This window comes from Poromitra crassiceps, assembly GCF_964638095.1.
Source record: "Poromitra crassiceps genome assembly, chromosome: 10".
NCBI classification, from domain to species: domain Eukaryota; kingdom Metazoa; phylum Chordata; class Actinopteri; order Beryciformes; family Melamphaidae; genus Poromitra; species Poromitra crassiceps.
This window is the reverse complement of record NC_139631.1, coordinates 20,891,298-20,905,025: the sequence shown is the minus strand read 5'-3', so window position 1 is coordinate 20,905,025 and position 13,728 is coordinate 20,891,298. Positions and strand designations below refer to the sequence as shown.

Genomic DNA, 13,728 nt, shown 5'->3' with positions numbered 1-13,728 from the left:
CTGCTGGTCGCTTGGTGCTGCAGCTTGATTGGCTGTCTTGCTGTATTTCCGTCTTCAATTAGTTGATTTCAAACTGGCCCCTCCTCTCGTCGCTGCCGTCCACCGCTCATCGCCTTGCAAAGCATGCTGGGATACCTGGCGATGCGATCCAATACAAAATGAATGGGCAGCAGCGACAGCCGGCGTCTACACGCGACAAACGTCGCTCTAGTCTGCACGGGGAGTAAGCAGTGGCCCTGCAGCATGGTGTCTGAGGCATGGTGCCTGATGCACAGTGTCTGATGCATGGGGGTGTCTGATGCACAGTGTCTGTGTGTTGTAACGCGTCTAAGTGAACTCATGTCTCCTGTCTGTTTGGCAGCCTGAGCGAGAGCTTCTTCATGGTGAAGGGCGCTGCTCTCTTCCTGCAGCAGGGCAGCAGTCCCCAGGGCCAGAAACCACATCCACACACCAAGCATGCAGGTGAGAACCACAAGACGGCACACCAACAAAGCATATCTGGAGTTCACACTGTTTGGAAAACTACTTTCTTTGTTGACATCCTCTCTACCCTAACTATAGTTTTGAGGTCTTCAGTCTCAGCCAGTCAAACTGTTATTTAGTCTAGGTTATGCAGTGCATCTGTCTGATAAATTGATGTGCTACGTTCCCAAACTTTACAGCAGATGCTTGTCTAGTGCATGGTGGAACTTCTGTTCACAATTCAGAAAGGACCCATAGTGTTCATTGATGTTTGCACAATGTACATGTCTATCCTCAGCTTACATGGACATGTCTATCCTCAGCTTACAGTACATGTACATGTCTATCCTCAGCTATGTACATGTGTGCTGGTGTCTCTGCTCAGTCTGTTGCTGTAATAATTGTTAAAGTGAAATTGAGTTGGAAGTTGGAACAGTTTGCGGCACAATGTAAATGGCAGCCAACATTGAAAGTTGGCTGTTGGCCTACATCAAGTGTGAAAGAATCTACAGTTGTGCACATAATATTAGAGGAAGCAACAGGGCGTTCACACTGTGAGCAGCTCAGCTGATGGGGGTCGTTCCGTTCTGACTGGTTGTAGGCAGTGCAAGAGGATCTGATTCCATTCATGCAGCGCTCTCCTGCAGCTACCGAGGCAAATCATGTATTCTTTTGTTGCTCTGTTATTGCGTCGTACTGTTACATTGTTTTAATGAGTTAACATTGCTAGCTGGCAAGCACTAAGTAGGTAGCATCAATTAAAAATCAACGAAAACTCACCAAAATTACATCGTCCCTAAACATGCAACCATGCTCCAAACATTGTTTTTGAGACATTTATATCTGTAGTCTTTCAAATAAAAGTTAGAAAACTGCCTGGGAAGCTTGGAATGGCTGTAATCCATTTCTCACCCATTTTCCCTTGCCCAGCAGAACTACTGTGTACTATAGGAAATCTATATCTGCTGATGGCCGGTGACTGCGAACACTTATTCAACCACCAAGCTCGACTTATTCAACCACCAAGCTTGTTTATTGTATTGCTCACAGTCTAAATGCATGCTAGAGTTGGCTTTGAGAATGAACCTCTTGTATCAGAGGTTGGGCCCTATCATCGCAAAAGCGGTAATTTAGCGTTTGCGTTTTTTTGCGGTCATTTAACGCCGCACGTAATGCAAATTGGGGGGCGTGCACAAGCGCATTTGTCTTCCCCCTGCCGCGCTATTACCTCTACGCGCATTATAATGATCTAATCATGCGTGTCTGCTCAAAATCCGGGGACACAGATGGCATTCTCCTATCTTCAGCATGCGCACAATTACTTTGCGCTAAGAGCTTTGAAAAGCACCTCTTAGCGCAAAAATACCCCGCTGCGCTTGAGTGCACCATAACACCGCCCAAATCCCGTTTGCGCCGTGCACAAATGACTTGGCACGCCTCCAATTTGCACCTGCACCCGTTACGCACCCCCGTCGAGTATTGCATCCCCACCATATTTTGGGGCTGTTTTAACTTAAAAACAGGGAGGTCACGTCTACCCAAACAATTATATAATTTTTAAACAGTTACGTTTCTGTATAAATCATTACAATATGGTCGCGTGAGGTGGGGATGCGTTTGGCGGCGGGGGTGCAAAACTCGGCATAACACCTGGACACTTGCGCGAGGTGGACTGCTATCGTCCCTGCAGGGATGATAGCATAAGGCACGCGTTAAGGCACGCAAACAGATGCGCAAAAAGCGGATAGCGCCTGTACCAAGATAGGGCCTGTTGTTTCTAAAGCCCATGGTAAATGTTTCAAAGAGCTGGCCTCACGGTCTACTGGCATCATGCGAAAAAGAACAGCACCCACCCACCCACCAGCCAAATGTTTCCAAGTCTTTGGCTGTGGCTGGCAGGTGTGTCTACTTTGCCAGACACTTTGTCAGGTAACCCACCAATTTGCTGGTCCTGCTTTGTTCTGAAAAACAAAAATACTTGTGGGATGTCCCTGCAACTGTGGCCTACAGACAGAAAAAGATGATGAGATGACTAAAGCAAACTGCTTGCCAAAGCTACTCCTGCTCCAGGAGCTGGTGCCCTACTGTCAGAACAGTAGCAGCATGATAGACTAAAAGAGGGATACAGTAAGAATGCACACAGTTCACATATCTTACGGCCAGGACAGGTTCAGACAGTCTAACATAAGCATCTCTAACAGGCTGAGAAGATAAAAAAAAAACACCTAGATCACACTAAACCACACTATAATCTCTGATACCACACCAGTGTGCAGCTCAGAGCTACTGGATTGATAGTAACTGATTTTGTGGATTCATCCGATGTAAAAAGAAAAAGAAAAAAGTGTGCAGTGATCGCAAGAAAATCATCACAAAAACGATCACAGTCATTCTCTCCATTTTTCTCGATTTTCTCTGTAAAGCTGTATTTTGGTGTGACATCATCACAGACTACAGCTCTTGTTTTCAGGGTAGCGGAGTTGGTAATTGTTCATCATTACTAATACAGAGTAAACTCTACCTTATTTCAAAGCTGAAATCCAGTGGTCAGTCAAGGCTGCCAGTTGAACTGGCCTGAACCATCCACATGATAACATTGACACGTGATACATCATTTTCTGGAGGTATATTTATGTTTTTGGATATGACCGAGCGCCTCTGAGTTGGACTGCCTGAGGAGAACACTCCATCTGTTTTTTATTCAGAACAGATGCCAATTTGGCTACCACATACGTGGAGCTATGTATTTGAACTAAGGCCCTGTACACACTTGACTTTTACAGATACAATCTGGCCCATCAAAACCACAAAAACTCTTTGAGACACACTTTGAAATACAGTGAGCAGCTATGGCCTCGGGCTGCACAATTATTCACGTCACAATCGAAATCACAATATGGCCAAGTGCAATATCCAAATTGCAGGAGCCTGCAATTATTTGATAAATGTAAACATGTATCACTAAATACCATTACATGAAACATTGTGGAGCTACAGAGATGTCCCGGCCTACAAATCATATTCTCCAGACGTAAGGGAACGTGCTTGCTTGGTACAGACCCCAGTAAAAATCACATCACCTGTTTATTTTATTTTTTTGTGTGAAAAAGAATTAGAAAAATTGCCATTCCCACTAAAATCGTATCGCATATCGCAATTGCAATATATCTGTTGGGGGGGGCATATCGTGCAGCCCTACTATGGACATTTTACCTGCAGGTCATGGTGTTGGAATAGTGAGAAACAATTCATATGGATGTCTTTCTCACTCCGCAAAACACAAAATTAATCTTACATCTTTTGTGGTTTCACTTTGTGATGAATATACTGTAGTTTGATTTTATTTATTTAGTTTAGTTATTTAGTTATTTCAACTAAAAGGTTTCCAAAATCAAACCATTCAAAATATAGGCTACAAATGTCTGCAAAGCCAAAGAAAGAGTGCCCTCTGCTGTGGGAGGGGCGTGTTTACCCTGAGGCCATACATCACCAGAGCCAGAAGGTACATGAGCAGGGAGAGAGCCTGGCACTTTCTGTTTCTTCCTGGAAGCTGTAATTAAACCCAGCCAGGATGACATCATCTATCTACCTGTTGTGACACATAGACATAGTTGGCTTTTGTTCTACAGCTACCTACCACTGCTGTGGGTAGAGCTGTCATGTTAGCTCCCTCCACACCCAGTGTTATTAAACCACTTCCCTGGGTTACCTTACCTCAGACCTGGCACTGCAACACTGAGACCTGTCATCGGAACAAAGGGACGATCTTTTGGTGGGAGGTTGAGGGTGATCAATTTGCTCATAACTAGAAGGAAAAGTATCTTCACTTCATTGCACTGCATTGTATTGACAACACAATCCACATGATAAGGCAACAATGACCGTATTATGATTTCCATGGAGTCATGACTTGGGTGTAGATTTCAGAGTTGAACACCAGGGACCACTGTTCCTTCACATACCTTTACCAACTAGACTAGAGCAACGCCTTGAATTGTATCAGCTTGTGTATTCCATAGCATCATTACATTCTCATTCTCACTCTATTGCCGAAGTGGAATTGACTGGATTTTCTTTGGGTCTTCTGTTTCAGGTCAAGAGCTACAGTATCACCTGTATGACTAGATCTTTTTATAATAACATGACACCAAACAGCCACAGATATTTACAGATCTGTTTACTCTATGATCTTCCTCAACAGGCGACTTACCTCAGCACCTGCAGGTGATGATAAACATCCTTCGCTCGGAGGACAGAATCAAACTGGTGAGAGACGGCATAGTTACGTACGCACACACATAGAAAAACACACAGGCCAGTGACTAACACCTTGGCGCTCTGTCATAGCAAAACCTTCCTCAATGCTTTTTATTGTCTACTTAAGACTCTCATTTGCTCACTATAATTATTAGCTCATGAGAGCATGTTTGAACACACTCAGGAGAGCATTACCAAATGTTTCCATGGTGTTTGTGTGAAATTGTGTTTGTTCGTTTTATGTTTACCCACCACTGTGCTGCGCTCTCACACTTTTTGAGGGCCAAGTGACCTTTATTACATCCAGTCTGCAATGCTGCCTTTTTGGGTCAGCGCGTAGGATCAGCCCTCATTGGCAGGCACCTCTAGAGCATTGGCTGTTGTGTAACTTCCAGTCATGGTGCATGTTTGCTAACTACCTTGGCTTCATTTGAATGAAGTACAGACTAGAGACCCAGCACTAAATCTCTTTGCTCTGCCTCTGAGCTGCCTCCGAGGTGCCGGTGCCATGTGGCTGCAGGAGCACGGCGTGCACTCAATAGAGTACCGCAGGGATGACGTATTTTTGTAGGCTTAACCAGAAATCGCCGCCATGTTGGTTCTTAGGTGGAAAAGGCCATGGGATTTTAGAATGGCCCAGCCTTAAGTTGATGTGACCTGTGTCTCCCCCTGTAGGCGGTGCGGTTGGAGAGTGCGTGGTCGGATCGTGTGCGGTACATGGTGGTGGTTTACACCAGCGGGCGACAGGACACAGAGGAGAACATCCTGCTGGGAATGGACTTCACCAGCAAGGACTGGTATGAATGAGCATCACTGTACATGTATGCCAGATATAGACAGATACCTTTAAAGGCAAACACCAATCTATTTAAGAACTGCTGATATATTCATTTATGCAATGTGTGGACGTAACGTGGACTAGTCCAGTCCAGTTTATATGTTTGTGAATGTGAACAACTCTCTCCCAGAGATGTATGCCTCGAACCCAGTCTGGAGCTGCACATACTGTACTTGAAAGGCACAGACAGGATGTTATTTTAGTTTTTTTCCCCCCAAATGAGCTTTAGTTTTCTATGGCAGAGTTGTCAGTTCTGAGTCAGAAAATGTAGCACTTCCCAAAATGTCACTTGCGGGCAGAGGCACCTTTGTCATCTTTCTCCATTAATTCACACTGATTTTCACTGAGATGTCCTAGAACACATGAACAACAGGAAAGCCTGCAATTGAGACTTAAAGGGACACTCCACCAAAAACAATGCTGATTTATTTTGCACATAATCTCACACATATCCGAAAACTGTAAACAGTTGTGCAGACATTCATTTAGCTTGACAGTTATTGAGAGTTTATTTGAGTCAAGTTGTGGACCAGTGATGTCATTTGTGCATGAATGACATCACTGGTCCGCAACTTAACTCAAATCAACTCTCAATAACTGTCAAATTAAATAAACGTCTGCAAAACTGTTTACAGTTTTCATGTGTGAGATTATGTGCAAAATAAATCTGCATTGGTTTTTTTCAGTGGAGTGTCCCTTTAAGTTATGGCATACATAAACTAACATGTTAAATGTGCTTTCCTCGTTGCCGATCGAACAACAGCAAAAGCTGTTCGATCGGCATGGTGCTGCCTCTGTGGAGTGACACAAAGATACATCTGGATGGAGATGGGTGAGTTTTGACTCTTACCCCTGCTGTCAGGACAGACACCACACAGCAACAGCATTTAGACATATTGCCATTGATCTACCTCTTAGTTGACAATGCATCTACATCTGAGACTGTGAATATAATAGTAGAATATTGTTCTGTAGAAAGATAGGTAGGTGTGTGGGTACAGTAGGTAGGTATGTGCTTCAATACTGTAGTTCACCTAGAGCAGTGGTACTCAGCCTTGCCCTACTCAGGAGCCACACTGACAAAAATGCTTCGAAAGAGCCACAATCCCCCCCAAAAAGTCCCTTTCCTCCCATTATTTTTATTCGATTTTTATTTATTTATGTATTTTAAGTAGGACTTAAAAGAGCCACAACTACCCATAAAGGAGCCGCATGTGGCTCTAGAGCTTCGGGTTGAGTATCACTGACCTAGAGGGAAATAAAATTGCTAGCATTATTTAATTCTAACTCAATACTAATATTGTATTAAGTGTAATAATGAGGTATTTCAGGAGATCTGTGCCGCTCCAGCTCGGGGGATGACCATCTGTTCTGTTTGCTCCTGTTTGCTCCTCAGGGGGTTTACTGTGAACACAGCAAGTCGGACTCATGTCTTCAAGCCTGTGTCAGTACAGGCTATGTGGTGAGTCATAAACAACCTATGGAGCCACGCTGGCTGTCTACAAAAGTTTTGGGCGATGAATCAGTCTCACACACAACCATAAATCTTCTGATTGTATCTGATAAACAGTTGAGGTAATGCATATTCAGTCTGCCACCTGCTGGTACAGAGATGCATGTGCATAGGATTGCATAGAACCCTGCCAGATTGGTCGTTTGATTACTTTTAAGCCCCTGACACACCAGGCCGTCGGTGAGGGTCTGTGGACCTAGTTGTCTAGTCGGCCTTGTCGGATTTTCTTGTGGATGATTCGGCATGTTGAATCGGCGTCTGGCCATCAGTGAGGGAAATCACTCTGAATGTCTGGTGGTCAGCTTAAGCCAATAAGTGCACACGAAGAGAGGGCACGCACAAAATGTTCTTCTCATTTTTCAACTTCTTCTCATCGGATCATTCCAACACACAAATATTTTTACAATGACATGGCCTTTGGGGAAGCCCCTTGAGATGTTTCTCCTTATTTTTCCACCCCCGTCTCTTCCTTTCTTCTTCCACAAGCAAAAGACCAAGGGCTGACAACGCCAGTGCCATTTGCAACTTTTTATCAGATATATTAGAAATAGATAGGTAGAAATAGCTGTATTATGAGAGTTGTTTGAAAATGGTAGGCAAACGCTGCTTTGTATTAACATAACAATGGTTTGTATATCTGCAGTCCTAGGTCTCATGCAAGCACAAAACGTACGTGCTAGTTGACTGTCAGCTGTAGTGTTTGCGGTGTGTTCAAGTGCAACTTTTTGGCCCCGACAGACAAAAGTGAATCAATCAACTCCAGGTCTGACAATAATCTTTCCAAACCACCTCCATCTAGGTCGGCTCTGCAAGTTCTGCACAAGGCATGCGAGGTGTCGCGCAGGTACAACTACTTCCCTGGAGGTATGGCCCTCACTTGGATAGGCTACTATGAGAGCTGCATCGCTTCAGAGCAGAGCTGCATCAACGAGTGGAACGCCATGAAGGACTTAGAGACCACGAGGCCAGACTCGCCCACCATGTTTGTCGACAAGTCAGTGAACAGAAATCCACTCAGATCAGATCCATACAGGAGCCTGATGTAAAGGCTAAGCTGTTGAAATGCTACTTTTTGAGTGTTGTCGAATATTCAGATTTTAATGAGACTTTATCTTTGATAGGCCTTCAGAGAGGGAGAGGACAGAGTGCCTTATTAAAGCCAAACTCAGAAGCATCATGATGTGCCAGGATCTTGAGAATGTCACATCCAAACAGGTAAATAGAAAACACGCATGCATGCACACACACACACACACACAATTTTAACATTTCTTTATTGTGATGATTTCTATTTTTATCTTTATAGTATATCACAAAATACAGTTGCAGCAAGCCAGCAAAGTAGTAGTAACATTTCACACATAGTTAATATATGTACATGTTCACAATTTTATTTATTACAAATTTATTACATGTTTACATTTCATTGTTTTATATAACTCAGTTGTTCTTGGACTCATATTTGTGTGTCACACATTTCACACATATTTTTTATGTTATGTTGTCATTATTATTAGTGGTAGTAGTAGTAGTATTTGGATATTATGTTATTATTATTATTATTATTATTATTATTATTATTATTATTATTATTATTATTAATAATATATTATCATCATTATTAGTAGTAGTAGTAGTATTTCCCTGTAATTGCTTCCTTGCTGGCTTCAAATAGTAACTTATCAAGGTATTACCCACTCCATAGCAGTTACATTTTCAAGGCACACAGTATAAGTCTGTAAGTCTTGGGTATGTCTGTGTCATGGCTTAGAATTATACTCCCCGCTGCATAAACAATATCCCCAAATAAGGTATAAAATGTGTGTATGTTTTTAAGGCACTTCACGAGTGCTTTACAGCCAACGCATTACAGCGATAAAGCAAAAAGCTCCACACAAATCAACTCATACTGTATAACATTTGCTGTTATACTCTCTTTGTCAGATCCGTACAGAGGTGGAGCAGCATATGAACTGCAACCTAAAGGAGTACAAAGAGTTCGTCGACAATGAGATGATGCTGATCCTGGGTCAGATGGACAAGGCCACGCTCATCTTTGACCACCTCTACCTGGTGGGACACCAACTAATTTAGACGCACTGTTGTTTCCCTTGAATAGCTTGTATAGACTTATTCTGTCCTGTCCAACCCAATTAAAGACTAATCTTGCCTGTGAAATAATTGCTTTTGTAGAAAAAAAAAGAACAATTAGACAGAGTGGAAAAATGCTGAGTATAAACAGTATTTTCCCTCCCCCTGTTTGTAGGGATCTGAATGGAATGCGTCTAATTTGGAGGAGCTCCGAGAGTCAGGGTAATTTATTTTATGTTGGGGCGGAGCAAAGATAACCTCATTCAAGATGTATTTTTATTGTGATTTGAGCATGTAAGAATGTTGTTGATGGTAGAGTGTCCATTAACACAATATTTCCTCCCCAGGGTGGGCTATATCCTCAATGTCACCAGGGAGATCGACAACTTCTTTCCCGGCACATTCAGTTATCACAACATACGCGTCTACGATGAAGAGGTCACTGACCTGCTGGCTCACTGGAATGAGACGTACAACTTTATTGTTAAAGCCAAGTGAGTGCTGAACGGAACAGAAAGCACATTATAAAGACAGCCCATTATCACTAGAGACACATTGTTAAACTCTCATTTGCCACATTTATTCTTTCACAACATTACAGACCGCAATTTTTTCTCAACTAAGTGAACTCTCTCGCACCTCTTTCTTTCTTTCTTTCTTTCTTTCTTTCTTATTCTCCCAAACAGGAAGAGCCGCTCCAAGTGTCTGGTCCACTGCAAGATGGGCGTCAGTCGGTCTGCCTCCACAGTCATTGCTTACGCCATGAAGGAGTATGGCTGGACGCTAGAGAAGGCTTACAGCTTTGTCAAGCAGAAGAGGAGCATCACACGACCCAACACGGGTTTCATGAGACAGCTGGCGGAGTACGAGGGCATCCTGGATGCCAGGTAAACCACCCCCCAAACTGTGTGCGTGTGTGTGTGTATGTGCGCGTGTGTGTGTGTGGGGCAATAATTAAACCCTAAACAGTGTTGTTGTCTTTTTGTATCATGAGTTGCATTTCATCTATTGGGTATACTAGTTGTTTGTTCTCAGTTGACCTGTTTTATGACTTATTTTATGACTTTTTCCAGTAAACAACGTCACAACAAGCTGTGGCGTCCAGACCCAGACTGTGAGATGGCAGAGGGGCAGCAGGGCCAGTGTTGTGGAGGGGAGGAGGGAGACCACCTGACCCCAGAGCCAGGCGTGACCCCCTGCTGTGAGCAGGCGCTGTCTGCTAAGGGGGCGACGTGCCTTCCCCCACGCAGGACTGTTGCACTGGAGATAGACCCCGCCTACAACAACTATTACTTCCGCCGGCTCTCTGACTCGGCCCTGGACAGTGAGCCGTCAACACCGGTGCGTGGTCCTCCTCTCCTGAATATGGACAAAGTCTTCATAGAAATAGATGATGTGGAGCGGGACGCCCTACTGGATGATGAGAACTTTGAGGGGCGCGAAGGCCCGGCGCTACCCCACTTTGCGCCTACAGGGGAGGGTACAGCTGCCCAGACCTGCTGTCGGGGTCCTGAGCCCCTGGAGGAACTGCGTCTGAGGCTGGAGTTTAGCACGGTGGAGGAAGAGGATGAGGAGGAGGTGCAAAAAGAGGAGGCGGAGATGGAGGTACTCATGCACCCTGATGGCGGAGGGGGCGGGGGAGGAGGCGGCGATGAGCAAACGCAAGAATTGGAAGTAGAAGTGGAGACAGAGGCTAATGGGATGGACCTGGCAACCTTGAATGAGAATTCCAACAACAACAACCACTTGAGCTCCGCCCATTTCCTCAATGTAAGTTCAGGAAATAGGCTTGAACATAGTTTTGCATTATAGAGTTTGAGATGTACATTGTAATGCGTTGTAGAAAATGGATAACCTAAATTTCAGAGTGGAAATCCTGTTTGTAACTCCGTCACCAGCTTTCTCTCTGGACCCTTAATTCTTCCTTTCTCTCTGCATTCAGGAAAATGCTCCCTCAAACGCTCATCCAGTTGGTTCTTCTGTGCTGTCTCGGTGGGATGGTCAGTCCATGCAGAAAGAAGACTCTCCGGTCCTGCTTGCTAAGCTTTGCCTTAACCCCGATCCTCTTGAAGTCCCAAGTGCTTCAGTGCTGCAATCCTTTACCTCTTCTGGTGGTGTATTTCCTTCAGTGGGACTGCAGTGTCCCTGTGGCCCTCTGTGTGACTGTGCCAACTGCGTTGCCTCGCCTCCTACACCTGACACTGACAGAGAGGCGCAGCCAGGAGACTCACTGCACTTAGTGGAGCCTGAGGACAGTGGTGATCTGCTGGAAGTAACGACTGAGACTAATGAGCGTCAGTCCCTGGAGGCCTGTGAAACTCTGCCTGAGCTGATGAAGATGGATTTGGAGGAAGAGAAGCCTGGAGTGGCCTGCTACCTTGGCCACCAGCAGGAGACCCTTGTGCAGCTGCAGAGGTCTGGACTCGTCCGCCGCCGGGCCGAGAGGCTAGAGAGGCTCTCAGGCTTATCCCAGGAGAGCCTCCATGTCCTGCAGCCTTTGCATGTATGCCAAGAAGCCAAGAAGAGCTCACTTCACACAGAGGAGGAAGAGGGCGACTTCCCTAAATCCTCCACGCCATGCCAAGTGCGGCTCGAGCCACTGCCGGTGCCACTGACCAATGAGGCCTTGTTGGGGGCGGTGGGGTCTGGGTTGTTCACGCCCACCTCCTCGCCTCACGGCTCCACCCTGACACGCAGCTCCAGCACTGACAGTCTGCGCAGCGTGAGGGGGAAGCCGGGCCTGGTGCGTCAGAGGGCGCAGGAGATCGAGGCGCGCATGCGTCTGGCGGGCCTCACCGTCCCCTCCAGGCTCAAGCGCTCCAACTCGCTGGCCAAGCTGGGCAGCCTCAATCTCTCCTCTGACGACCTGTGCTCGGCCTGCTCCTCAGACGCAGGCACCCTCCTGCTCTTCTCCCTGTCGCCGGAGCCAGACCCCAGCCCAGAGTGGGACTGCCCCACCGCCACCTCTGCACAGCCCCGGCCCTGCAAGGACCAGCACACTCCAGAGAGAGCGCTACCAGGGGAGCCCAGAAGCTGACAGGACGAATGGAGGTACACTCCTCCACCCATCCCTTCATCGCTCACTCTGGGGAGCTGGAGAGGGTTGGACAGATTCTGGAGAGGCGAGAGAGAAAGTTGAGTCTTAGGAAACAGATGAAAATATGTGTGCCAATATGATTGGTATGCCAATTAATGGAACCTGCGGAAAAAAACAATGCCAACCTTTGTTGTGAGAAGTGTTGTGCCCGGCAACACGACTCCTTTGCCACATTGTGTCCGATCCTGCTGTTCACAGTGATGAGTTATTTTGCTGTATCTAATCTGACAAGTGTGTCAAGCCATCAGTTCACCTCTAACTTTGTTTGATTCATGGACACAAAAGTGCCTTTACCTGTGAGACCAGAGGCACACAGCTGTGTGTTGCTGCAGTATGAAAGGGGCGGGTTTTAAGCTGTTAGTACCTGTATCTACCAAACGATGGTGTGGTATCCATTGGCACTTGAGTTATTGTGATCTTTCTGGTACATAGTGGCACATTGATGAACTTGAGTCACTCAGTGAATCTTGAAAGAGAGCAAAGTGTTAAATAAGTCATTGTAAAGTTGTTTACCACAGATGCTAGAGGGTCGTAAAAGGAAGGGTTACCTCATGGTACATTCTTGGAGTTCTTTCTCAGACGAACACTGGGCCAGAGTTTTAATTCAGTTCATTTATTGATGTTGTCGTCGAGTTATGTGAGGAAATCCATGCTAAACTCATATTAATGCAGAAATGTATGTTCATGCATCGATGCATAGCTGTATGGGAGTCTGTGAGTGAGTGAATCAGTGAATGGGATGAGAGAGAACAGACAGAAAAACATTTCTTATTTTGTGGTTCCTTTGCACTGCTTTTCATGAGTGTTGGCACACAACAAGCTAAAATAAAATAACATTAGAATAATGTTATTGACCTCGTCATTCCCTTCGATGCTGTTGGGAATGCAGGGTGAGGAGGAGTCACGCTGCATGGCTTGGAATCATCCTATAATGCAAGAAGCACCTGTGCTGACAGAAACAGTCCAATCATCTAATGTGAAAGTGTGAGTTGTTTCCCTGGGTAAAGCCGTCTGAACAGTTTTGATAGGATATAAAACCTCCAAAAGATTACAATCTGTTTGTCCAAATCTTCTATACCTTATCTATTTGTTGCTCCTTGCGGGTTGCCAACATTTTAAACTCATTGTGCTTTTGAAATGTGGAAGACCAAAGTTCTACGGCTGTCCCGACAAATTGGATACACCATTGAAGCTGTAAAAAAATATGTGAATCATTATGTCAATCATGTTTAAATCATGTATGTATTTAAACGCTGTTACTTATTTTTTGCACCTTTGGGAGAAACGAAAGAGAGACTCATTGATGAATTTTAAAGCTTTTGTCACACGGATGTGACAACGATCACAATAGGTTACTTCACAGTTTTGTAACCATTTCTTTTTATATTTAAGTATGCAGTCACTTTTGTACTGTACATTTGCTGTAGTTTGAATGCATATTGCACTTTTTATGTTGGTTAAAATAATGTA

The 13,728-nt window shown here is 44.9% G+C and overlaps 1 protein-coding gene across 1 annotated transcript in view; it reads left to right on the top strand.

Annotated features, from left to right (window-relative positions):
- ssh1a (slingshot protein phosphatase 1a) overlaps window positions 1-13,728 on the top strand; it is a 24,044-nt gene extending 10,316 nt beyond the window's left edge. The window contains exons 3-15 of the mRNA XM_083644568.1: window positions 362-462; window positions 4,664-4,728; window positions 5,395-5,516; window positions 6,321-6,389; window positions 6,954-7,019; window positions 7,870-8,064; window positions 8,192-8,285; window positions 9,015-9,143; window positions 9,337-9,383; window positions 9,509-9,655; window positions 9,848-10,048; window positions 10,235-10,931; window positions 11,104-13,728. Coding sequence (XP_083500694.1) covers window positions 362-462; window positions 4,664-4,728; window positions 5,395-5,516; window positions 6,321-6,389; window positions 6,954-7,019; window positions 7,870-8,064; window positions 8,192-8,285; window positions 9,015-9,143; window positions 9,337-9,383; window positions 9,509-9,655; window positions 9,848-10,048; window positions 10,235-10,931; window positions 11,104-12,198 — 3,028 coding nt within the window. The 3' untranslated portion in view covers window positions 12,199-13,728. The remainder of the gene's footprint in view (window positions 1-361; window positions 463-4,663; window positions 4,729-5,394; window positions 5,517-6,320; window positions 6,390-6,953; window positions 7,020-7,869; window positions 8,065-8,191; window positions 8,286-9,014; window positions 9,144-9,336; window positions 9,384-9,508; window positions 9,656-9,847; window positions 10,049-10,234; window positions 10,932-11,103) is intronic.